This window comes from Pteropus vampyrus, unplaced genomic scaffold, assembly GCF_000151845.1.
Source record: "Pteropus vampyrus isolate Shadow unplaced genomic scaffold, Pvam_2.0 Scaffold225, whole genome shotgun sequence".
Lineage (NCBI taxonomy): Eukaryota > Metazoa > Chordata > Mammalia > Chiroptera > Pteropodidae > Pteropus > Pteropus vampyrus.
The window spans coordinates 1981274-2008640 of NW_011889006.1; the positions used below are offsets into that span (position 1 = coordinate 1981274).

At 41.3% G+C, this 27367-nt stretch overlaps 1 protein-coding gene across 6 annotated transcripts in view; it reads left to right on the top strand.

Moving 5' to 3' along the window:
* The window catches only part of ANKS1A (ankyrin repeat and sterile alpha motif domain containing 1A), a 173574-nt gene that overhangs the window by 79992 nt on the left and 66215 nt on the right, over positions 1-27367 (top strand). For all 6 annotated transcript variants that reach the window (XM_011373502.2, XM_011373504.2, XM_011373501.2 and 3 more), the window contains 3 exons: positions 2020-2112; positions 6614-6734; positions 19693-20282. In XM_011373502.2, coding sequence (XP_011371804.1) covers positions 2020-2112; positions 6614-6734; positions 19693-20282 — 804 coding nt within the window. The remainder of the gene's footprint in view (positions 1-2019; positions 2113-6613; positions 6735-19692; positions 20283-27367) is intronic.

The window sequence follows — 27367 nt, forward strand, 5'->3', positions numbered from 1 at the left end:
CTTACCGGTGATGCCCATTAGAGGGAGCCATAGGCTTTGCAAGAAGAACACAGGGTTCCTGAGGAAGCTTTGAATAACCAAGTTCCTGTGGGGCTTAGCCACTGATTTACAGTCCCTTTCTTCCATCCTCCTCTAGGAATCTAGCCTCTTATGGTCCTTCTAAATAGAAACTGATACATCTTGGGGTGCATGCTTTGCCATGTTCACTTACGTATATTGTGGCTGTGCTACCTTCCTGGTCGTTGGTAATTAACTGTGGCCGAGGGACCATTATACATCTTGCGAACACAATGGATGGTATATATAAATCAGCTCCAGGCTTCCAGGCCCTGGGCCGAAGTTTTGATGTTAGAAGAAAGAGGATCAGGCTTTTCTTTCCTTCCAATGCCCCCGGTGATCACTTCCACCAAAGGCTTTCCTATTACTCTTTCTAGGCTCCTTTAGCTTTAGGAAACCTTCTAGGATGGCTCTTTTTGTTGTATTTTATTTTGTTTTTCCTCAGTTCTGTGTGTCCCAAGGTTGGATAACTGGTGTAGATTACAGGCCTGCTGCTTTTGCTATTCCCTTCCTTACCAAGTGGCCCTGGGACCAGGCTTGTTCCTGCACTTCTGGAGCAAAGAAGGGTGGAGAAAATAGGACTTAGTGTGAAATCTGATATAAATTGTTTTGTTTGGCTTCAACATATGAACCTGTGTCGAAGTTGTTGCCATTGGGCATCCATCTAGTTCCAGGGACTGTGGGAATGACTGTTTTTTCGAGTTTTAAAACCGAGCAGTGAAGCATATTTCAATAGAGAGATCACGGATGCCAAATGCTAACTCTGGCAGCTCCTAAAACATAAGAAACATCTTTCCTTGTAGCTTTCTCTGAGGTTCTCAGATAATTCAGCATTCACCTCTGCCCTGACGTTTCATATACGCCTGTCCCAGCAGCACAGCGAACTGACCTACAAGCCAGGGACTGAGCCTGCAAGCCAACTCCTGTTTCAGGTTCCCATTCCCTTCCCCATAAGAACATTGATCATCAAACTTTGGAATAGAAATGAGGTTGGAAGTAGTGCAGGCACAATGGCAAACCTCTCTTCAGCTTTCTTTCACCAAATATCAGTCTGTATATTCCTGAAAGTGACCAACTAATTAATGATCTAACTGATCCCCTCCTTGATGAGTGTCTTGCTCCATGGCTGGGGTTGCAAACTATGACCACAAACCAGTTGCCTCTTTTTGTGATTAAAGTTTTATTGGAACACAGCCACACTCACTCATTTACATATTTTTTATGGCTACTTTTACAATGCAATGGCAGAGTTGGCAAAGTTGAAAATATTTACTCTATGGCTCTTTAAGAAAAAGGTCGCCAACCCCCTGCTCTAGGACAGATAACTGACAAATATTTTTTAAAAATGGGTTGAGATGAAGTAGGGTTTTCATATGCTAATGATACATAATAGTAATCATTGAAGGTGACCAAGGATAAGAGGACCAGTATGAGCTTTTGCTAATAAATGGGGATGGCATCAAAGTTTGGACAGGAAGTGATGTTTTTGTCCTTGATTACTTTCCTCATTACTTCCTTAATAACTTTAGTTTGTTAGGACTCTTTGACAAGTTGATTCTTTTGACTTGCTGTTTCTTCTTTTTAGAGTAGACTGAAAGTTGAGCCACAGGTTTTCCTATACTAGAGTTTTAAGTATCAGTATTATGAAGGACATTTTCTGAAAAGGCAGTTACTTATGTGTTTTCAGTGCTGATATTTCTCACTGTGGTCAAGGTTGTGAAAGAGGTATTTATAATCTCTGCCATAAACATCAAAAAGCTAAGAACATACTAACTGCAGTGTGTGTGTGAGAGCAAGATTCTCCATCTGTTCAGATATTAAACAGATACTAAACCATGAGTTTGGTCTCTCAGGGGAGTTCTGTACATTATCCTATTTAATTTCCAAGAGCTAAGATAAGAGTAAACTAAAAAGCTACTTGAAAAAAGAGATAATGAAGTACTTATTTTTTCTCTTCTACAGAGAGAACGTCCACCGCCTCCAGCAAAGCCACCACCCGATGAAGAGGAGGAAGACCGTATAGATAAGAAGTATTTTCCCTTGACAACTTCTGAGGTAGAGGGTTAAGGGGTTGTTCTCATCATTGAAATATGATTTTTTGAGAAGCGCATGAGTATGTGCTTGAAGAAGACTTTGCTTTCTCATATCACCTCTTCGGAGTAGTAAATTTGTATTTTGTACATCAGTAATCTGGAGTAAGAATTTTTAAACTCACTCAAAAGTAGTAAGCAAAGAATTTTAATAGAGCTCTCTGACACACAGGCCAATTATTGACCTACCTTGCCACAAGGAAAGTAAAGCATACACATTTTCTCCTGGTTCTGATGGGCTAGCCAAACTCATGTTTTGCTTTTGCACCTGTGTTGTCTTTTGAGATAAAATGTACAGTGTCACCCAAATCACTGTTCACTGGAATGTGTCATATAAGCAAGCTTTGGTGGTCCTGCCCCAGACATCTTATTTTTGTTTTTGCATTTTCCCTCTTTATTTCACATGAAGAATCTGCCCCAGAACCAACATGAAAAATATGATAAAGACTGAATTAGAAGAGAAATAGGACTAGTGGGGATGGGGAGGAATCAAAGAAAGTTATTTGAAAAGAATAGTCTACCTTTTTAAAAAAGAAATGTTATCATGAAGCACGTCATTCCATTTCTCACTTAGATTTATGAAGAGAATCATTTTTCTTGATCTTTCATCTTCAAAATGCTCCTTTAATTCTTCCTACTATTCAGAGAATGTTTATTGAGTATTTATTTAAAATATTACATAATTTTAGTATTTTTTTTTTGTAGCTCATTCAGTGCCTTATTGTTCTTTAATTTAAAAACTAGCTAATGTAAATTAGTCAATTAAGTCTCATTACTTTATCCCTAGAAGTGGGAGTTAATGTTTTTTTACAGTATTGCCATGGACTGTTCAGTGAAATGGGCTCTTTTATTTAATGTAAACACATAGAACCAGAAGTTTAACTAAATGTATAAAATGCAAGGGAGCCATTTTAAGAATGTAAGTCGGTGTTGGATATAGAAGACGATTTTTATGCTAGGTACAAATTCTGTCCTTATTTCTTTTTATCCCTTAATTAAAAAATGCTTATTATCATGTCTCAACTTAGGGGTCTCTATAATGACAGCCTCTAGGGTAATAAATAATACATTGCCAGCAGACACAAGTGTATGTAGTAAATACCCACATGTTTTTATAGAGATTTGCTTTATTACTTCCTTTTTACAAGAGATCCCTGGTAATATGGAGTATATTCATCTGGGGCTGGGTCTCTGTAAATGCCTTATGCCACCTCTTTAACAAAGACTTAGATTAAAATTCCTAATGCCCAAGGATAAGAGCAAGGCTCTTAAAGAAATATTAGATAACCAGGACTTTCTGTGCTCCTAAGGCTTTCTAGAACTTACAGTTTGGCAATAACAGTGTCAAGAGGTAGAGGAGAAATTGCCACATTACTCTCCTGGATGGGAGACTATCTGAGATACATCTTCTAGGACTTGCTTCTGAATAGCCTGGAATTCTGGGTTATTTGGACCACCAGAGTCAGTATTTGGAAGACCATGAGAACCCTGGCTTTGCCTGTTTAGTGATGATTATAAGTACGTGAATATAGAGGTGATATAGTCTGAGTCATTAGCCTTTTAATGATCAAGGCAGATTCTCTTTGCTGTCGTTTGGTTAGGTCTTCTCCAAAAGTAGACTTTTTTTTTTTTTTTTTTTTGACTCTAGTCTTCACCATCTTTATTTCTCATACTCTCAAAGCTTTACCAACCTAATACTCATCTCTTAGGAGGAACTGATTTCATCGAAATTTAGACATTTATATTTGGCAAACAATCTGCCCCAGTGTTCGTGTCCTGTTCCTAAGGCTTGTCATTGTCAGATGACCTATAGAAGCCTTTAAGGGAAGCTGAGTATACCTGGCTCCAGGCAAGCTTATCAGAGCAATGATCAGATCATGAAACTGGCTTAAAAACATTAATATATGCACACATGTGTGTGCACACATGCTATTTAGATGTTTTGGCCTCACCAAATGGACTGCCAGCTGCATTAGTCTGACCACAGACTTCTCTATGCTCAGATGTGCTAAACATTCACAGGAAGTTGCAGCTGCTATGATATCTCTTCTCAGAAAGCTGCCCATACCCTGACTAGCCATTCCATTGTCACAGTTAGGTCGTTTTGCTCTGCAGTGAAAATGTTGCTTTCCATATAGCAGAGAATATGTTTTTGTTTTTGTTTTTGTTTTTGTTTTGTTTCGGCTTTGATTTATTGCTAGCCCTGGAAGAAAGGGGGAAAAAGATTAAGGAGTAATTTAGTAAAGAGCAGAATCCTTTCTTTTGAAAATCACTTATTGCCATATTCACTGTGACACAGGGCTTCTTGAGTGGGAGCTAAGAAGGCTCAAAGAAAAGCAGTTTATTGCCTTATTGTGAGATTTTAATCCCATAGCTATCAAGGGCCTAGACCAAGCAAAAAATATCACCCTACAAATTGGAGTTGTCTGGGTGTGAGTGGGGACTCTCATTAGACATCCGAAGGAGGAAAAAAGTCCAAATTGGATGAAGAAATCATATTTCCCTGACAAAAATGAGGCCAGCTTTGTTCAGAATTCGGGGAGGTGAATTTCATGGCCCTGGCTCTTCTGGGAGCTCTTTATGTAACCTTAGGCAAGTCTTGAGACCTCTCTGAGAACACGCTTTTGTCATCTGAAAAATGAAGGAGCTGGAACGAGGTGCTCTCTGGCTAGGAGTGGTTCGGGTCCCTTCCAATATTGCTACATACTGGTTCTCTGCTTCTAGCCATTGTGCACAAGAGCTAGGCACGTAGTGAATGCAGGTCTGGTGGGCCTGATATTCCGGATGGAAGTTCTCAGCCCTGTTCTACCTGGGAAGAAAGGATATCATAGGCCAGGCATCCAGGCTGTCAAATACCTCTCAGAGAGGTGTGCCTGGGGCTGTGTGAGAGCCCTCACTGTGTACAGGACACTCACAGAAACAGGTTGCCAGGGCTCTGCCTAAATGATAGCTATGGGTGTGTAAACATGCAGAACACAAATTCCTATCTGTAAAGCCTTTAGTATTAAGTTGACACTGAATGAACTGCTTAATGGTCCCTTTTTGTTCCATTAATTGTGTTCCTATGAAGAGGCAAAAGGAATAAGTAATACAGACAAATGTCTCATTGTAATGAAATAGCTTTTAGCTTCCAGGTGGCTTTCAGTAAGTGGAGGTTCCTGCTGTGCTAGGCAGAATTTTGGATCGAGACTATCATTCTGCCTTTAGAGTGGCAGCCTTGTTAACAAACAGGAGCTGCAGTCTCTCATTTACTCTGAGACTGCGAGAATCCTTGTTGTTTCATTAGGCTGTAACATGGTGAGTTATGCCTCCAAGAAGTAAAACAGTGATGAATCACAAACTCTATTTGTTTGCAGTGAGCTGTGGGAAATGTCTGTGTGTGCCAGAGAATCACATTTGTAAGGTGTTATTGTTAGGTGGAACTGGGAACTCCCCTTCACCTCATGTTCATAAATATATTGCTTATCCTAACCACTCAAGAAGAGAGATTTTGTGCTTTGATTTCCTCTCCTAATAGCTGGTATGTGATTATTCTTAATTTGCCTGTGAAACCTATTGGGCTTTTAGGACAGGTGAGCCAGAATTACCCTCTGAGATGGAGGTCTCCATTCTCTCTCTCAGTGCAGCTTTACTACTAATCCTGGTACTTCTAGTTTGATTCAAGCTTGGCTACTCTGGTACCATGATTACCTGTGGCCACCAGGCCCTCAGCTGACTAAAGCCAGTTGGCAGGTGTAGGAGCCAGCTCTGGTCCATTTACTTCCAGAGACACTGGCTGCCAGGATTTGGGATTTCTCAGCAGACAGAGCTGCTTTTTCTCCACTGAAATACATACTGCCTAGCCACTTGACTGTTTCAGAACAAAGATTGATAGAATTAATTTAAAATTATTATAAATGTGGTAGGAAGCTGGCTTTGGGGAAATTCTTCCTTATAAGCCCCAGGACCTGTGAAGAAAGGCTCACAAAAATAGAGGACTTACAGAGCACTTTGTTTCTAGTAAATGTCAATCATTCAGGGTCAGTCAGAAGTCATTTTGATTCCCACGGGAGGTGGGAAGGAAACCAGCCTTAGGGTAGTATGTGTGCCTATTAGAAAAGAAATGTCGAGAAAGAAGGTTTTTATGCTCCCTTTGGGAGGTATTATCCACAGAAAAGAGATCATGCAGAATTCTGGAGATGGGAGAGGCAAGGGAATGGGGGGGATCTTAGATTTTATTTTTGATTTTTTGAAAGATAAAATGAGGTAAGGAAAGGGGAATGTTTTAATCAAAGGCCATTGAGATTTGAAGTACAGGTGTATATCCAGAAAAGTAGTTGTGATTCCATATGACACTCGAATTATTTACTTTTTCTTCCTCTCTTCCTATCAGATGAAAAAGGAACCAATAATCTTGAATTTGTTCAATATAACCTATTTGGTATTAGCCACCTGCATAAAAAGTACTGCGGTGTTTTCTGTCTTAGGTCTTGGCCATGAGACCCCGGGTTCAGGGCAGTACAACCAGGGAAGAGGATGAGCATCCTTATGAGCTGTTGTTAACAGCAGAAACAAAGAAGCTGGCATCAGTGGACGGAAAAACAAAAGGTACATGCCACTCGCCCGCCCCCCACTCCCCCCCGCCCCGCCACATCCCCAGCAGAAACAACTCCAAAAGGATTTTTAAAGTTTGTGATCCTGGGTGGAAGGAGACGAGGGTGTTCCTTGGAATGGGGAATGTGGGTGCATTATGGCCTTTTGTTTTTAATACCCGAGATTGGAGTTGGCTTGCCACCTTTCCGCACGTGAAGCAAGGAAAAGGTTAGGTCAGACCTGTGAAAGGAGAGACTGCCAGGATTGTGGCAGAGATTGATTTGGGGGTCTCAAGTCATAAACCCTCAACTTAATGCTGTGGAAAAACAAGCCCAACAAGTCAGTCCCTTTGGGTTCGGGCTGACGGCACAGACTTAGCTCTGAGTCCTGACCTCGGAGGGAGGCACTCCTGGGGAGGGGCCCGTGATTGGCTGCCACCAGGTAACTAGAGTGCTCTGTCGCCTTGGCCTACTTTCATTGCCTCTGCAAAATTCAGTTTCCTCGGTGAGGGATAGAGTGCTGCAGGACTGAGATCCAGCCAGGCGATGTAAACGCAGTCACGACAGAGGTGAGTGTGCACTGCTGGAGAATTTATGACCACCTCTGTTCTCCTCAGAAAGAACAAGAAGGGGCAGTGCAATTCCCACTATAGTTTGAAGGAACTCTGTGGCCTCTCCTCAGTTCTCTGTAGCTTGGCGGGGACTAGGTACTTCATGGGGTATTATGAGTACCTCCTTTTGATCCTAAAATAGTCTGTGGTCCAGATAAGAATGGGGGATGCAATGGGGTTTTTTGAAGTACTTTTCACTAGGCCAGTCAGCAGAAGGTAGGGGTGGCAAAGAGAATATATGCATATGTATATGACGTAGATTTTAATCTTAATAGTCCTATTTAAAAGGTTTCTCTTCTAGCATGCAGAAACTGTGGTTATTTTCATAGTATTTTTTTTTTTTTTGTCTTTGTTTTTTGCTTTTTTTTTATGGTTTCCATTTGGAGCTTTTAAAAGAAGGTTATCATTTAGATACAGTAAAATTTTCCCTTTTTGTGTACTATTCTGTGAGTTTTTGACAAATAACAGTTTTAAATTGACACTATAGTTAAGATACAGAATAGTTTCATCACACAAAAAATTTCTCTGTGTCCCTTTGTAGACATTCCTGCACCCCTCTCTAGTACTCTGGTGTCTGTCCCAATAATTTTGCCTTTTCCGGAATGTCCTATAAATGGAATTATACAGTATAAACCCTTTTGAGTCTGGCCCTTTTTCACTTAGTAGAATTCATTAGAAATTCATCCATGCTGTTGCATATATCAGTAATTTGTTCCTTTTCGTTGCTGAGTAGTATTCCATTGTTTGGATATACCACAGTTTATCCATTCTCTAATTGAGAGACATTTACTTCATTTACAGTTTAGGAAAATTACAAATAAAGCTGTTATAAACATTTGTGTACAGGTTGTTGTGTTAACATAGGTTTCATTTCTCTTGGGTAAACACTAGGAATGGGATTGCTGAGTCCTAGGTAAATATATGTTTAACTTTATAAGAAACTGCCAAACCATTTTCCAGAGTGGTTGTACTATTTTGTATTTCCATCAGCAGTGTATGAGAGTTATAGTTGTTATGTATTCTCCCAGCACTTAATGCTATCAGGCTGTTATAATTTTTAGCCATTTTATAAGTGTGTAGTAGTATTTCACTATAGATTTAATTTATATTTCCCTAAAGACTAATAATAGTGTTGAGCATCTATTAATGTGATTATTTGCCATTCTCATATCTAATGAAGTGTCTCTTCAAATCTTTTACTCGTTTAAAAAAATTGTTTTGTTTTTTTTTATTATTGAGTTGTAAGAGTTCTTTATATGTTTTGGACACAAGTTTTGTTTTGTTTTTTAATTAGATATATGATTTTCTCCTAGTCTGTAATTTGTCTTTTTATTCCCTTAACCATGTCTTTTGAAGAGCAGAAGTTCCTAATTTTGATGTTCAATTTATCCCTTTTTTTAAAATAAGGGATAAATAAGGTCACAAATATTTTTTTTCCTACTTTTTTTCTAGAAATTTTTAGCTTTAGGTATTATATTTAGATCTATGGTCCATTTTTGAGTTAATTTTTTTACATGGTGTGAGGTTCATTTTTTTACATATAGATATTCAGTTGTTTCAGCAGATTTGTTTAAAAGATTATCCTTTCTCCATGGAATTGCCTTTGCCACTTTGTTATTCTTCCTCAGAATTATTTTAGATATTCTAGTTCCTTTATTTTTCCATACAGAACTTTAGAATCAGTTTGTTGATTTCTACAAAAAGTCCTACTGGGATTTTTATTGAGATTGTGTTGAATCTATATAGCAATTTGAGAAGAAATGATATCATAACTGTATTAAATGTTCTAATCACATGGTAGATTTTTAATTAAAACATTTAGAAAGAATGGAGTAGAGCACAGATGCCTTCTGTAGGTGTTTAATAAAAAAAAAAAAATACTGAAATTAACCTTTAAAGAACAAGCATTTAATTAATTTAATGCTCTATTTGAAAGTAGTTCTGAGAGAAGGAAGAATCTTTAGCATTATGGACGAGGGAGAGTCCAGTTATTTCTCTTTCAAATGCTTGATCTGAAACCAGTACAAGATAGCAGGCTCAATCTCTGGAAGGAAGAAAGGAAAGTCAGTTGAACTTCATAAATGGGGCCAGTCTCCTTGGCTGCCAAGCGCCCTTGATAGGAATTTTCTATCTCCAGATTAAGAGACCTCCAGATTTAGAAGGGAACTGCCAAGAAGGACTTCAGACCTCATGTCTAGTCCTCCTTTGCTTTGGCTTCTTCCAGCTCTGCAGTATTGGGCTTAAATGTTGAGAGAGTGTGGTGCAGGAAGCAGATTTAATTGAGCCACAGCGTGTGGGGTGTGCCTGCCTCCAGGCTAGCTGCTTGGATCACTAAAAGAGCTTTTAGACAAAGAAGTTGAGACATTAAATATGAAAATGGGCTCTGCCAGTTTCTCAGTAGTCTGGAAGGAATGCCTGCTAGGGTTGGTATAAGTGAGGCAAATCATTTCCCACTAATGTCATTATCTTAGGCAGCTTTTATGAATTAATTTATCAGTCTTCAAAAAGCCATGTTAATGAGACTACCAGAGTTTTCACCCCTCCTTACCGTAATTCAAGATACTACAGTGTGAGGGGTGGGGTGGGAGATTTTTAAAATCACATTTTATTAAAATTACATTTGATTAGCTCACTGGGGGGAAAAAATCAAACAAAACAAAAGTGAATACAAATAAAACGCTCAGGTTCTTCTCACCTCTCTGCTACTTACAGTTGCTAGAAGTAACACAGTTTGAAAGTGTGGTATATGCTTCAGGCCATTTGCTATCTTTATACAAAAGTAAATGCATGAGGTTGTTTTGTTTGTTTTTAACCTAAAACTGGATCATATTTTACAAACTGTTTTGCAAACTTGTTTTTTCTTTTACCTTGTCTATGGATTATGGGTACAATTTTGTCTTAGTTCTCAAAAATCTACCTTACTCTTTTTTAATGATTGTTAAAATATCCTATGATTCATTCTCCAGTTGATGGATGTTTAAGTTGCCTCCAGTATTTCTCTGTAAAAAATTATGCTGCTGTGGACATTCTGTACACATATTTTTACATGCTTATAGAGTATTTCTTAAAAGACATTGGTAGAAAGTAGAATTAGCCAGATGTAGGTGCATGTCTAGATCTAATTGGTGAAGCTAAATTATTTTCTCTTAATGGTGGATGAGCACACTCTTTTCTGCATACCTTTAGCAGCACAGAATATTATTACTCTTTAATGTGTTTTACCATGATAAGCAAAAGTATCTTTTGAAATTGGCATTTGCATGATCTAGTAAAATTGAGCATCTTATATTGTTGATTAGTGTTATATATTTAGTCTATCAGTTGCCCCCCCCTTTTTTTCTATTTTTCTACTTAGAAATCATTGGTAGTAGAAATACTTCATATAAATACTGATAATATTTGGCGAAAGTAATACTCAAGGGAAGGTGATAGTCTTAAATTCAAAAACAAGAAAGACTAAAATGTAAACAAAAGGAAGTAGCAGAGAAGAATTAATAAAGATAAAAGCAGAGTATACTTCACATACTTTGTTATGCATGTTGCACCTCAGTTAAATAAGGAAAATATAAAAGCAGAAATAATGAAGTAAAAAAAATCCAAAAAAGCCATAGACTTGATCATTACAATAAAAACTTGTTTGTTGTTTAGAAGATCTCTAACAATTCTGGTCAAGAAAAGAGGAAAAAAAAAAACACACGACATGTTGTAATAATATAAATAAGATATATAACTAAAAATTCAGACATTTAAAAAATTAATTAAAAAAATTTATAGAAATTAATTTTATGTAGTTAGTTAATAGTTGCTACTATCCCTCTGGAATGAATTGTCTGAGAGAGTAACTGGTCCACCGTGATGACTGATTGAAGTGAGGTTTCTACTGATATTAGTTCCTGGTGACCGAGAATGATAAGCATCTAACACTATGCAGGACAGTCCTTCACAGTGAAGAATTTTCCTACTCAGAAATGCCATTCATGTCTGTAGATATGACAAAAACTGACAGAAGTAGAAAGCTTCATGAAGACCCATGAAGTAGAAAACCCATTTGCCTCAAAAAAGGCACTAGGCCCAGTTGGTTTTATGAGTTTTATCCAACTAGGTATTCTTCTGTCATTTAATTTGCTTCAAATTTAGAAAAAGTTTTCTGAAATCATTATACAGGGCTAGTGTACCTGAGAACAATGTTTAATGTAGTCTAGTCATTTACTTTAGTGTGTAACTCTTTGCCCACTGAACATACTGCTGCTTAGAGAAACAGTAGACAACTTTCCAGGTTTGAAAGCAAACAGCAGGGTAGCCAAGAGTTCTAAAAGTCATTGTTCTCTGTGGTGCTTTTCAGCAGCATCCACTAATAGCTCTTAGGTCCACTTAGCTTAGCACAGTGATGAATGATTATCTGAAGACAGTGATACATGTGGACTCATCTACACATTGATAGAACGCTGAGGTTTTTTAGATGCAATTAAGTCAGTATTCCTGAGAGCTATATATTTAGGTCTGTGTGAAGTTTGTGCACGAAGATAAAGACCTTAATCCTCTTGGAGGAGGGGGGGTGGGGAAATGTTATTTTAACTTCTCCCTCTACTCCCACATCCAGAGTGCTGCCAATTCCTGAGCCTTTGGGGAATTCTGTAGTCTTAAGTCTTGGCTTTCCCTTTGCCAGCTGGGGATTCTCAGGTGTTCTTCCATCTACAGCCCTACTTTTGCTACTGTTGGTTCAGTAAGAAGATTAAAATAGATACCAGTGTTTAATACGCCATCTTTACCTGGAAGTCTAGGCTAGCTTTTCCTGGTAGATTCCAAGGAGTAAGTTTGGGTGCTTTGTCCAAAGGCAAAAAATGTAGACAAGACAGTTTAATAATTATGCCTTATTTTTAGCAGTTTCCTCTTCTCTCACCTTGCATTCGAGGAACTCTTACCAAAAGCCCCACTGTATAACTGTCTTGCTCTATCAATTTATATTTGTGAGTTGGAATAGTTCACTTTTCTTTCCATTATAGTACAAGTCCAAGGCTTGTGAACTATAAATCAGTATTTTTTTCTTCCACCACATGTATCAACAGCCATTTATCTACATGTGTATCCATGAGACATATGTAAAATAATCATAAAGGGCAGAATATGTTAAATTCACAGAAAGTTATATAAAAGTAATACTAGAGTTCAAAAGAGGGATACAATCTTCCAGTATAAGGATAGCTTTATGAAAGAAATTCAGCATTTGAGCTGAACCCCAAAATTAAGAATTCTACTTGATAGGAGGTAGGAGGAAGGAGAGGGCATTCCAGGCAAGGGAGTAGCATAAACAGAAGTAAGATGATGGGAGATGATAGAGCACATGTTTGGAGAATGGTAAGTAATCTACTTTGGCTGGAACAAAGAACTGGTCATAGAGTATTGAATCTCAAATGTCAGTCTTTATTCCAGAGACAGTGCAGTGTTGTTGAAGTTTTTGAATGAGGCGAGAGGATAGAAGCCATGCGTTAATAAGTATGTGCAATTGTGGAATCTTAGATTGCAGTCGAGAGAGACTGAAGGCAGGAATACCCTACAGTCAAGAGACTTTAAGGAATCTCTTAAAGGAAATTAGTGCTCAAACTAGGGGGACAGTAGGAAGTGTTAGGAAGAGGCTATGGATGGCAGAAGTATTGAGGAAGACTTTACAACGAAATTTGGAAGAATGAGGAGGAGAAGGTATTGAGGATGATTCTGAGGTCTTGGTTAATTGGAATTCTGAGCCTGGTTAACTAGAAAGATATTGTACAACTAACCGAAATAGGAGATTGAAGGAGGGGCATGTTTGAGGGAAGGTGCTAAGTTCAATTTCAAATATGTTAAGTTGGAGGTGTTTACCAGGTAAAGATACTCCATAAACACTTGGAAACATGAGCGTGATGTTCAACTGAGATGTAAAGATTATAATAACAGATTCATGAATCATCCAAGTTGAGTTAGTCGCCAACATAAACAATAATCAGTTGCAGAAGAAAAGACTAGAGAGATTGAAGAAGTCAAGACCAGAACTTCTATTTAGAGGCACGAGGAGAAAGAAACATAGGAAGGTAACCAGGATAATGCAGTGTCTTAGAAGTCAAGGCTGAATGTAACAGAAACCCCAAAATAACTAGTTTAAACAAGATGTCCAAAAGTAAGTAGTCCAATTTCCTTCTGCCATTTCATGGTTTAAGATGACTCTTCAAATTCAAGCTGTGAACACAGGAAGGAAGAAAGGAGAGAAGGAGGGCACTTTGAAGACAGTTCTCAAAAGTTGCACATACCACTTTCACCTATATAACCCATTGGCCAGAACTTGGTCATGGGCTACATCTAGCTACAAAGAAAACGGGAAATACGGTCTTTATTCTGGTTGGCTATGAGCCATTCTGAAAAAATCCCATAACCAAGGAAGAAGGGGAGAGTGGATATTGGGGATAACCAGTAAACAGTGTCAAATGATATAGAAAGAGGTAGAAGGATGAAGACTAGAAAAAGGGCAGTTAGAAGGCCACTAGTAAATCTTAGATGGAGAGATACTTCTCTGAGGCAGGTAGGAAGAGATGAAATTACCCTCCAATTTTGACATGCTGTTGAGAGTAGTTAAAGAATTTTGTCTGGTCTACATCTTCTTAGAAAATTGGTATGATTATCTTACAAAAATGTAGGTGCTATGAGAACGGTGACAGTTCAAAGTGGAAGAAGTGAAGAGTAGATCACATGATGATATCACAGTTTTCAAGAGGTGAACACAAGGATGGCTGGGTCTGGTGTCAGGCTTTCATTTGGATCCTTGCTCTACCACTCATTTGCTGGTGACCTTGAGGAAGACATTAACCTCTGTAAGCCTCATTTTCTACATGTAAAACAGGGATACAATTCTTTACCTCATGGTTGCTATGACTATTAAAAAAGAGAATAGCACAGTATCTGGCAGAGAGTAACTAGTTTCAAATACATTGTAGCTGTTGGAAGCCAGCTGAGTTAAATAAATTGGTAAAGGACTCAGTCAGTTGTTTCTTGAGTATTCAACAGGGCTCAACATTCCAGCAACTGGAGAAGAGAAGGCAAATGGTTGTGAATACCCAGTGTTGGAACTGGCAGAAGATCAAGGGAAACAGAGATGGCAAGTGTGCTATTAAATTAAGCACAGATATCATAGCCGGCTGGAAACTGATCCAGGCAGAGCTGGTATATTGAGTAGGGAAGTTTGGGGGGCCAGAGGTGGTGTTTAAGGAAATGGGGGAGATGTAAGGTAATCAGGACTAAATCAATGAGGCCCAAAGCTGAGCTGTACCTATAGGTACAGAGTACCTATAGCTGCAGAGTTGGGAGAAAAGAAACCAGCCTCTGTGTGCAGTGTTAGCATGAAGAGCAGTTTAGAAATGGTCATAAATGAAAAATGATAATAATGATGGCAGCTTCCATTTCCTCGATGCTTCTTATGGACCAACCACATGCTAAGTTCATTTGTACTGATTAGGTCATTATTCTGTCTTGAAAATCTCAAGACAGATCTTCTGGGTAGGGACTATTTTTATCCCTGTTTAGTAGATGAGGAAGAAGTAGTTAGGTGTTAGAGCTGGGCTTTAAGCCCTAATTTGGCTAAATCGAAAGCCTCTTTAGTTATGAGGTTAAATCATTTCACTCAGAGCCCTGCTGCTGTTCACGTACTTAACGTCATAGAGCTGGAAGGAAACTTAGGCCATCTAATCACAGATTCAAACCGAGCTAAATCTCAAAGCCCTAGAGAATGCAGCCCAGATGTTCATTTTTAAAAAAAGAGAGAGGAAAAGTTACAGGGCTGGGACTACAACGTGAGACTCTTGCAGCCCAATCCAGTTTTCGCTCTCTTTCTTTGGTTGCCATGGACCAGAATGGACTCTCAGTTTATTTATCTTCTCAGATCATAATCTCCAGCCAATGTCTGCATGGTGACCCTCCAAAAGCAGCTACGTACTTAAGAGTTCACACGGTTTCTGACGCTCACCACAGTGAGTAGGCAATTGGAGAGTTCCAGTCCTAATGGAACAAAGAAAGCAGAGCAGTCTGGGAATTTGGAGTACCCTAGCTTTCTCCTCTGGGTCCGAAGATTGATTTGACTTAGCAAGTCCTCACATAAGTTGCATTTTTCAGCCCTAATTTAAACAGGCAGGGGTGACTGAAAATGTGTAAATGTTAAAATGTTGTTATTCAAAATCCCTTGAGATCCCCATGGATCATCATAGTAATTAAAATAGAGCACAGAAGACCCCTCGCTTGAGCAGCTCACAGAGTAAAAGGAAAATGAACACCCAAAATGAATAAAGATCGAAAGTGGGAAGGGCTGAGAATTAGCATGCTGGTATGTCCTATTCAGTAGAGCAGCTGGCCTTGGTGTACGGGGAGGGTAAGGAAGCAGTCCTCCTCATGCCCTGTTCCTCTTTGTTTCTCTCAGAGAAGGGCAGGTTGTGAGGAGTGCTGAAGGCAGTGTGGGAGGAGGGTTGTAAGCTGTGTAATTCTGAAGATAGGAGCACAGTAATTCCCAATCAGAAGGAAGGCGTCAGGCCCGAAGGGTTTTCTTTTGTGAGTCTGCAAGTCCCACACAAAGTTTGTGTCTCTGCTTTTTCTAATGGATTTCCACTTCTCTTTAAGCCTGTCAAGGCCTTCCGTATCCTTTAGTGCCCCGCTCAAAAGCCACCTCTTCTGAGAAGCCTCCTGGTTCACAGTAATCTGCTCACTGTGCCTTTGCCTTATACTTTTCTTAAAGCATCTGTTAATTTTTGCCTTGAATTCTAGTCATTTCTTTATATGCTCTTCTCTTCCAGTAGCTGCTAAGCCCATTGCGCAGATGCAATATCTTCATCTTTATGTCTCTTGAGTGCCCCCTGAAGGCAGGCATTTTGCACATGCTTCTTGAAAGTACCAGGGCTTGTCTCAGTTTCTCACTTCAGCTTTCTCCCTATGTCCCTTCCTTCTGTCCAGAGTTGTAAGGATAATGAAGGCAACAGGTGTTTATACTTGTCATGTACATTGTCTTTGTTGTGAGGAGAAGTAGTTGCTCTCATCTGTGAGCAAAATATGTTGTAATGGATCCTGTGTGGAGAATAACAATTGTTAACATCTGTTGAGATCTGGTATGTGCCATTTATGGTTCTAAATGCTTTACATGTATCATTTAATTCTCACATCGATTCTATGAAATAAGTACTACTAAGATCCTAAAATTATAGATGAGAATACTGGGCACAGAGAGTTAAGTAATCTGGCTCTTGATCAGTACATTATCAGTACATGGTTGTTAACTCCTTGTCCCTAAGAGACCTAATATTATCCTGACTTTGTAGAAAGAAGGTACCATTGAGTAGATCTTTTCCTACCTGTTGATTTGCCAAGAAATCTAGCTTAGCCATGGATATAGTTTTCTATGAGAAAGAGAATACCACCTTATTAAGATCCTAAGGTTCTCAGATCAAGCTTTTCAAATAAAATACCAAAATGTCTTTCCTAGGGAATTGTCTGGGTAAGTCATGTAATTATAAGAATCCCTCTCTATGATTTCTTATACTTCATAAAATATTGGTGGATTATGGTTTCTCTGATGGAATTATGACCCTCAAAAATTCTTCCTCTTCACATATTTCCTTTTTCCATAACTGTCCATTCCTTCTTTCTGCCCACTTCCTTTCCCCGGCATTTGTCCGGTATTGAGCTCTTGGCATCAGTCTCTCTTTCTTCATTGATGGCTTGCATGAATGGGTGGCTGTTAAACAGGGCCTTCATTGTGGGCTCCCATAGTAGCAGGCAGAACATTCTCTGTGGCCTGGGTTCTGAGGTCCACCCAGGCAGTGCGAGCCAGGCCGGTTCCCAGTTCCAAACTGTGGTGCTTTTCTTTTGTTGTTGGATTCCCATCCCCACCCCCATCCCCCCAAAAAATGTTAAATAAGGAGCTAGAGGCTGATGCAAAGGCTGGAAGCCTTTGCTCCTATTGCCAGAGTCCTGTTTTTGTATTCAAATGCAGTCAGAGGGGACATTGCACCTTGAGCCAGGGTCTGTGGGAAGCTGACCATTAGAATATAGTCCTACAGGTAGCAAATCTTGCAGCCTGGTTACCTCTTCTCACCAACCTCTCCTAGGAAGTGCTGTGGTCTTGAACCACCATTAGATGGTCATGTGTCATCCTCTCTGTGGCCCCACCATGCAATACCACAGGACAGCTTTGTTCAAGCTGCCAGTGGTCATATGTGGCATTCATAGCCCTGAAGTCATGGTTTCCTGAGGCCTGAGTTAAGCTGTATGGAACTCTTATGTATACAGCATTTCTTCTTCCCTAGAGAAATAATTCAGATTGTTCAGCGCTCTGGACCTGACCTTCGAGGTATAGGGTTTGTGAGTTAGAGGTGTGAAAATCCTGAAGCAGTCAAGTGTAAAGGAAGGAGGTGCCAGAGTTCATACTTCTGGGCTCCTGTGGGTATGTAATCAGAGCCAGAAAGTAGAGCTGACTGGCTGCCCCCCTTTGCAGCCCCTGCAGACTTGCCAAAAGCTAACAGACTGTGGAGACTAAACCATTCTTCTTGAGAGGGTGGGGTGAATAGGACCATGTCCCTGCTCAGACCTCAGGGTGATGTGCTCATTGTGACAGCTGGTTGTTGGGATTCTCCCTTAAAGGCTGTCTTGGAAGAACCAAAGTTGTGAGACACTAACAGGGGCAGTGGAGACTGTGTTTTAGTGCATCAGATTTATGAAGTTCATCCCTCTTCACCTGACCACCCTGTTCAGTTTTGGAACTGAGCTTCAAGAAGTGGTCTTGGGGCTGCAGGCAAGCTGATGAGGGCGAGTGGATGCTATGCAGGCACCCAGGAGAGGCACCCAGGCAGGGTTCTGCAGCACCCCCTGAGAGGAGAAGTTTGCTATCGCAGTATGGTGGAGACTTGGCTTCTCATCACTATCATACCATAAAAGGGATTTTGAAAGACCATGCAGTCCAACCTACTTATTTTAGATACTGAAGCCCAGCGGGATAAGATCACTGCTAAGGCCACACAGCTAGAGAGAAGCACAGCCAGGAGAGCCAGGTGTTCAGATGCCTAGGTTAAAGCCTTCTCCCCTCCACCTTGGGCAAACCACCAAAGGCCTGGGGGCCTTCAATTTCTCATCTGTAAAAATAGTTGAACTTGACCCTTTTGATTCTAAGGTTCTCTCATCTTCTGAACAGTTCTTGGGAGCTTTGGGTAGACTAGGGAATCTTTTGGTGCAAGTACCATAGGTTCCACTTACAAAGAAATAAAGTTGCATATCAGCTTTGAGATGTAAGCTAGTACTGGATGCAGGGTTGTTACCTCTTCTGCTGATGTGGGTTGAAATCTCTAATGGGTCTGAGTTCATGCAGGGCGAGCCCCTTGGGTGTCCCAGTGTGAGACTGATGTTGGCCTCTGATTTGGTTAATTATTTATGCTACTCAGGGCAGAGGCATTTGATATCTTGGGTGAGTGTACAGTAGTAGTTGGCCTCATGAGCTAGTAGTGTCAGATTTCTGGGATGTTAGGGAGGTCTTGGGAGAACTGCAAATGTCTCTTGGCATTGACAAATTAGACCATTTTGTTTTTAGTGGATCAACTAAGGTTAAACTTAAACAAATAGGAGCAGCTGGGAGGCTTTGGAAGCAGTGAGATGTGCACATTCTCAAAAAAAAAAGAAAAGCCTGTACTCCCTGCGGAAGGAAGGATGAGGCGTGGAGCTCTGAATAGCCCCCTTCTGAGGAAGGAAGCAGTCATTTCTCTGCTGTTTTGTTTTGCACTTTCAGTTAAGGAATTCCAGAAGTTGCAGGTTGTAGATCATGACCTCCATTTTTTTCCCCCTCTGTTGCTGCTTGCCAGAGGAAGGGAGGGCGGGTGGCTCTAAATAACACTTTGGCCTTTATGGAAATGTATCAGATGTTCCAGGAGTGAGTCTCGCCTTGCTCATGCTTGCTTGCTGGCGCGCTCTTTCTCTCTCACTTTTACTCGTTGTTCACTCACTCTCTCCTTACTTGTGTCCTTTCTGTAGGATATAGTTAGCACTTCTCGCCTTATATAGCAAGGTCCAGTCGTTAATGTTAACAGAAATCTAACAACAAGGGAAGGCTGCCAGATAGCATTAATCAGGCCAGTGTTTGGAATTTCATAAATGCTCTGACTTTGGGTACAAACTGAACATTAAGAACAATACAAAACTGTTTTCTTCCTTCCTCTCTTTTCTCTCCCTCTGCCCTCTCCCCAGCCCATCCAGCTTCTTGCTCTTTCTCTCTGTTTTTGAATTCCTCTGCTCTGCCGTATACTCACTACATTGGAACTTTGTTGATTTTTGCCACGTTTAATTTTTTATTTCTCTCTCTCCGTCCACTCCAAGACCACAGGCGGAGCAGCAGCAGCCGGAGCCAGGACTCTGCGGAGGGGCAGGACGGGCAGGTCCCAGAGCAGTTCTCAGGTCTCCTCCACGGCTCCTCCCCGGTGTGCGAGGTGGGGCAGGACCCTTTCCAGCTGCTCTCCGCCACTGGCCAGAGCCATCCAGAAGGGTCCCCCACGCAGGGCGCCTGCCACGAGGCCAGCATGCAGCTGGAGGAGACGGGTGTGCGTGCTCCCGGAGGCTCCCCGCCCAATGTCCTGGACCAGAGTGAGAGAGTGGGCTACCCAGCAGGCCTGCCCACCACCAACAGCCAATCGCACCCCGAAACTTTGACTCACACAGCATCTCCACACCCTGGTGGTGCCGAGGAAGAAGGAGACCGGAGTGGGGCCAGAAGCCGAGTCCCTCCCACCAGCAAACCCAAAGCTGAACTCAAACTCAGCCGCAGCTTGTCCAAGTCTGACTCTGATCTCCTGACCTGCTCACCCACGGAGGACGCTACAATGGGGAGCCGGAGTGAGTCCTTGTCCAACTGCAGCATCGGGAAGAAGAGGCTGGAGAAGTCACCCTCCTTTGCCTCGGAGTGGGATGAGGTAAGGCTGCATGACGTCACAGAGAGCTGGGCTGGCCGCAGCCCACCACAGCTCCCCTGTGCGCGGCTCCCAGGACCAGGATGTGGGCCAGGGTTGCCCTGGTTCCTTGGCACTGTGGCCAGTGTGATTCTGACAGCCGTGAGGGAGGCAAGCCTCAAGTAGCCAGGGCAGGGGATCTTCCTGCCTGAATCGCAGAGAGCAGATCTATTCACGTTTAAATTGAAGGGTGGAGGCCCCAACACAGCAGGACTCAGGGAAAGGCAGTTCCTAAAAATGACCTGTAGTTTGGAAATGTTTGGATTCCTTTGGCCCCACCAAGGGAGCTGTGCTCACCCTGAAGATGCTTAAGAAGAACTATAGAGTCCTTCCTGTGAGTCTTCAGAGGAAGAGCAGAGGTCCAGGGTTAGCTAGGAGAGCGGATAGAGAGCTTGGGCTTTGGGAGAAACTGATGAAAGGGGATCAGAGGGGGCTTTTCTCTGCCTCGCTCCTCCATGATTATTCTCAGTATTCCCTGGAAGACCAGATGCCTCTTCCAGCAGAAGCGTCCTGCTCATCCCACATTCCCAGGTTGGCAAGGCAGAAGGCTGGCTACGTGGTTCAGGAAACAGATTAGTGAGGAGAAAACATTCAGAGTCTGAGGCCCAGGTTCCTTTCATAACCATTGTTATAGAATAATTGGAAATATGTACCCGAATATTTTTCAGTGACCTGTGACATGTCTTACTGGGCAGAAGAATGTTTCTGAAAGATTTCTAAACACCCAGGGAATGTTAAAGTGCTACCCTTGCAGGCTTCTTGCCGGGAGGAAGCTGCCTTTGAAGTGGACTGAGTCTGTCTCCCAGGAACATTTTCAAGAGATGAATTTAGCTCTCCAAGAGGAGGGGAACAGTACAGCTGACATGTCCATTGGAACAATCTGTAGACTAAATGCCCTACCCAATTCTATTCCGGTTGCGGCTGCAAAGTTATGTAAACCAAAGCTAATCCCATTCCCAGTGTGGGAACTGGGTGGGGGCAATTCCTACAGCACTCTTATCTCTAGATAAGATGAGGTTTAGCACTGTTTTGTCAAGAATCCTGTGCAGTAGAAGATTTTTACTGTTTAGTAAACCAAGATTTGGTGAGCCTGTGCTAGATGCTAGGCCACTTAAGGAAAATCGGTCTGAGTGAGAGAACTCCTGGTCCCTAGGAGATTACACACAAGAGTAGATGTGCATGTAGGAATGTGTCCTCTACCTTTGTTTTTCATAATAATTTTACTCAATTACAGTATAGAATAAGGCAGTTTAAGAGAAAGATAAGTCCAATATGCTCTGACATGGCAGGACAGGTGAATAGATAGAAAAACATCCCTGGAAGGGGGGTAGGGAGAGACAAGAGGTATGAGAGGGGTGGAAAGGGGCTTCAGGAAAGATCACAGAAGTGGGATTTGACATGGAATTAAAGAACCAGGTGTTTGGTTAAAACCAGATTGAAGCTAGTAGAATAAAGAAAGGGCGTTGCAGGTAGAGATAATAGGGAAAGCTAAGGTCATTGGATTTCTATAGAATGTATGGGGTTTATAGGAGAGAATAAAAAATAGGAGTAGAAAGTGAGATTAGAACCAGATGGTGAGAAGGCCTTGAACATGAGACTGAAAAGCAAGTATTCAATTTGATGTCAAGATTCTTTCTCTCAGAGTCTTTCAAATGGACAGGAAGACAGCTTCACCAATCTAATGAATTACCCCTTTTTTTTGACTCCATCTCCTGCGCATACCCTCTCCCCAAGAAGTCAACAGTGCTGGGTGATTCTCCACAGAATATTCATGCTCTGTTAATGTGCAGCATTGCCAGGCAGGTTTATGGGATCCACCATTTCCTCCTGGATAAGAAACGTGAAATCACTGAGGCACAGCCCAGCGTAATTGAAGTTGGCTATTTAGGCTAATAAACCAGTGTCTCTTGGCATCTTAACGAGAGGAGGTTCATATGCTGATGTTTCCTTTTCAGACAGGGATTGCAATTGGGTGCAGTGAGCCCAGGGACTGTTCAAGGTCTAGGTGTCCTGGCCCAGTCTGTAGTGTGGCCCAGAAGCACTGTTACATTTTAAATTTGAAAAAACTAAAGGCAATTGAGGTCTTATTGGAAAGAATTCAGACGCTTGAGCTTTGCTTGCATAGTAAACATTAACAGAGCCCTTTATGTGTAACCTTTCAACATTGTTTTTGAGTCATATTATACTTGGTTTTTGTCAATATCTCTATCTAAAGAGAAACTTCAGAACTGTTTGCCTAGTAGTTGGCCCTAAACCCAGGGCTTTGGCAGACACTCTTAGAACAGCGCATTAGTTAATGGCTACTCCCCATTCTACGCCTAATCAGTACCTGAAAGCTGCTTTGCCGTATCTTGTGTATCTTGTGCCTGAAGATTTTTTTCTTTGTCATTATTAGATCCCTAGGCAGTGGGGACACTGCTCTGAAGGAGCTTGGGCCCAGCTCAGCTCTTTGCTGTGGGGCCTGGAAGGCAGAGGGGCCTGGGAGGCAGAGAAAGGCTCTGGGGGCCCAGGCAACTGTGATCCCAGCACATGATGAGTTGTGCATGTGTGTTGGCCAGACCACTCCCAGAAGGCAGTGCAAGATAGTACACAAGGCTCAGGCCCCAGAGTCAGCAGATCCAGCTCTGAGCCCCAGCTCCACCAACTCCACCTTGATGTGTGGATGGCTTCAGGAAGCCTCAATGTTATTACCCCTGTTTGTGAAATAAAGGCAGTCAAATCTATGTTTCAGAGTTGTTTTTACCAATTAGACATATTTAAGTGCCTCCTAGCACAATATGTAAAACATATTGCAGGAATGGTAGATTTTTACTGTGCCTGGAGCTTTGGAGAATGAGAAATGAAGTCCGGAGTGTCTTCAGAGCTTAAGAAAGGCAGAGCTTTCAGGCCTGTCCTGTGGCAGTAGAGTTCAAGCCCTTGAACCAGTGACTCTGCCCCACTCTAGATCCGGAAGAGTCCGCCCAGCATGGGAAAGTAGGGCAGGCACCCCCCCCCCCACTGTTATTTGAGAAATTAATGAGCCTTCCTGCATAACTCTCTAAGACAGTTTAGAGAGAAATCTGCAGCCCTCTCTGCTGTTTATTTTTCAAATGTAAAAATAGCCCCCCCACTTCTCCATGGGGGATATCTTCCAAGATTCCCAGTGGATACCTGCAACCATGGATGGTACTAACCCCTACATATACTATGTGTTTTCCTGTATGTACACACCTATGGTAAAGTATAATTTATAAATTAGGCACAGAAAGAGATTAACAATGAAAGTAATAAAATAGAACAATTATATTGCAGTAAAAGTTATGTGAAGTGGTATCTCTCAAAGTATCTTCTTGTACTGTACTCACCTTCTCACTTAAAGGAAACACTTTCCGGCTTCTCTTTGGCACGTCCGAATTGCCAGCATCACTGCTCTTGCGCTTTGGGGTCGTTATTAAGTAAAATAAGGGTTACTGAACATAAGCACTGTGATTCCATGAAAGTCAATCTGATAACCAAGACGGCTACCAAATGAGTAACAGGCGGGTAGCACATACAGCGTGGATACATGGGGCAAATAGATGCTTCACATCCTTGGCAGGATGGCACAAGATTTCACCATGCTACTCAAAACAGCGTGCAATTTAAAACTTGTAACTCTTTTATTTCTGGAATTTTTCATTTAATATCTTTGGACTGCGGTTGACCGTGGGTAATTGAAACCGCAGAAAACAAAACTGTGGATAAGGGGAAATACTGTAATGACCAGCAGGGGCTACTTGATTGGTCGGTTGCTTGGGATGACGTTTTATAGTTGGGAAACATGTACAGCTAATGGCTTAGGAGTCACTTTCTCTAAATACAGACTGCTCCTTAAAGCTGGTTAATGCAGCCCTTGTTGAAGTACCCCAGACAAGACGACTTCTGAAAGTTAGCCTGGTTAAGGTAAACCTCTGAAATGATATCCATTAGTGACACTCATTCTCCCTGTTTTCTGTTATATCTTTGGTAACAAAGAAGTAATAGACTTTGCTTTTAAAAGAGATCAGCCTAAGAGGAGATCTAGATGCAAGCTTCAGTAGATACTTTCTGTATTCTCCAGTCAAGTCAAAGCACTCTTTGTTGGCTTAATGATCTCTGGGGCATAATAGAAGTTAAACTGAGAAGCTGTACAAAATAAAACTTTAAAAATATATAGATAAGGAATGGGAAAATCACCTCTCTCTAGAAATAGTTAACCTCTGTTAACATTTGATGTGTATCCAAATTTGGGGTCTAATATTAATATTTGATGTGTATCCCAATTTATAATTCCCAATTTATAATTGACTTTTCTTCCCAAATTGCTACCCTGTGGGATATGTTACCATGGCAGTGTCAATAAGATCCGGATTCAGATTTTCATTCTAAAAGGCGTAATATTCTGTTATATGGCTATGTTACAAGGTTGTTGCTTGAACTAGTTTCTAATTGTTAGATACTGTGCAGGGCATTTTCCATCTCCTTCAGATGCATTCCCTACCCTTCCCTACCTGCCTGTGTGCCTCAGGAGGCTGACCTGTAAGTACTGAATCAGTAGGCCAGGGAAATATAGCCTTGACTGTCCCCCTACTGAAGACCACCACTCCTGTGAGGGACCCTCTCCCAATAGCTGCTCTCTCTGGGTTCTGGTAACCAGTCCCTCCACTTGACCCTTCTGGCCTGGGGCTCCTGGCTGTGACTATCTCCCATCCCCTGCTGCTCTCCTTGTGCCGTACCCAAACATGGAAGTAGTCCCTCTCTTAAGCTCCTTCATTTGCCCAGTTTGAATGTGCAGTCTTTTTCCTCTGGGAACTCTGAGTGATACAGACATTTTTAGCAGTTTGTATCAACTCTAGGCAAGCTAGATGGCTATGTGCTGGAGCAGTAAACATGGCTCTTGCATGTAAATTGTAAATTAATCTTCATTTGCCGGTGAATCAGAAGGTGTAGATATTCAGGGTGCTGGGAAGCAGGAGAAATTAATCACTTAATTTGAAGCCTTTCCCACTTCCAATTATAGGGAAGAAACCTGTTCTCCTTTCCACCAAGTTGGCAGTGTGGTTAGTATTTCGGTTGTGTGCTCCTGAAACTCAGTCATCTAGATAGATTTTCATCCTCTGTCCCTGCATTGTCTGATGCACCCGTGGGTACACACAGCAGCAGCGGCAGCAATTAACATCTGAATAAATACCTCCTAAGAACAAAAATAATGTTCTAGTCAGATTGCGGTTTGAATATATAAAAAGCCTGTGGGGTCAGATTGGTCTTTCACATACCTGCCTTTGCTTGGGATTGAAACTCCTGAAAGAGAAAACCGCAGAAGGCTGCTTGTCTGCTCAGCATAAACATTTGAGTCTTTTAGAATTTGACTAAAGGCTGAAGTGATAAATCTGTGTTTTGTAATCAGCTTTCATAAATATTAAACAAATGGAAAATAAGTGAAGAGCAGGGACATGCTTCGTATACATTTTGTACAAGCTGAGAATAATTTCTGGTCAGGGATTTGGAGAATGTCCTGGTTTTGTCTGAAATGGTAGCCGAGGGAACGCTTGGCTCTTGAATCCCTCTAAGAGAAGTGAAGTGGCAGTAGTAGGGAGGGCACCCTTCTAGGCCAGGTCCCAGGCACCTCCTTGCCCTTTTCAGCAAGCTGTCCAATTGAAGGCATGATGTCATCAAGAGAAAAGCTGATTGGTTCAACTCCACAGAGGCTTTGGCTGCTTTTAACCCTTCAGAGTCATGTGTACAAGAAGAATGACTTAGATGTAAAATAAGAGATTTGGACTTTTGAATTTCCTCTGACAATGGCTAAACTTCCCATACTATGTTCTGCAGTACTATTGTTCTTTATTATGTAAACAAGCCTGCTGTGTAGTCCTTTTTGCTGAGCAAAGCCGTCCTACTCTAAACAAGAATGTGACACTCCTACCTGTGGGTCCAAATTAGAGCCTGAGGTATCTATTTAAGATGCTTCCTGGTATACACGGAAGTCACAACTTTTATCTTAGAACCTCTAAATTTCCCTTGGTTTTAAGTGGTCTGTTAAGATTGCGGTATTTTTTTCATATTTAAAAAATAATCTCACTTATTTTATAGATAGCCCTGAATAGACAAATCTGGCCTTTCTGTCTGATAAATCCAAGTGATTTTTGTTAGCCAGGACATTTCCATGGCTTTGATGCTAACAGAAGAAACCCCAAGTGTTACAAGCTGGAGCTGGTCCTGGCTCTGCAGTTAACTAGTGATGAGAAGACAGGTGTTCAACCCCCACCTCACTCCCCAGCCTCGCCTGATGATCTCTGAATGACATCGTGCCTCTAACTGGACAGCTTGCTGGACAGAGTGGTGCATTTGGGACCTGGCCTGGACGGGTGACCTCCCTGATGCTGCCACTTCCCCTCTCATCATGGGAATCTGGGAACCTTGGAGCCTAGGAGCCTGACTTTTATCTCTCCTCATTTTCATGCCTTTCTCTGCTCGCTTCAGACTTCCCCTTGCTGCTTTTCTTGTCATTTTATTCATCCTGCATCTTTTTTTTCCTCTCTTTTTTCTTCCATTGCTTTCTTTCCTTTTTATCTATGCTTTTTTTCTGTTTTTACTTTATTCTTCCTTTTCTCATTTATTTTTCCTTTTCATTCCTATTTGTACTGGTGGCATCATGGAGAGGCTTTTTAAATAGCCTTTCCTTCTCAGCCTTCTCTACCAGAAGAATTTTTTTTATTTTCTCTTTTTAATATTTTACCCACTTAGATATTCTGTAGAGCATTTTACCACTCCTCACGTTAGCTTACCTCTTCCCCTACATGCCACTACCCATATTGTCTGCCCTGAGTCCTTTCGTAAACAGTCTGGTTCCATTTAGCTACATCAAGACATGCACCATTAAGTACTATGTAGGGATTTTGTGGTATTTGTGAAATTGGTAACAAGATGAGAATTTCTCTTTTCTTCTTTTTTAATTACATTTTTTAAAAAACACCAGACCAAAAGCTTGGGTGACAATGTAGGTGGATATATGAGAAGAATTTGACCTTTACTCCAGTGCATACAGATGC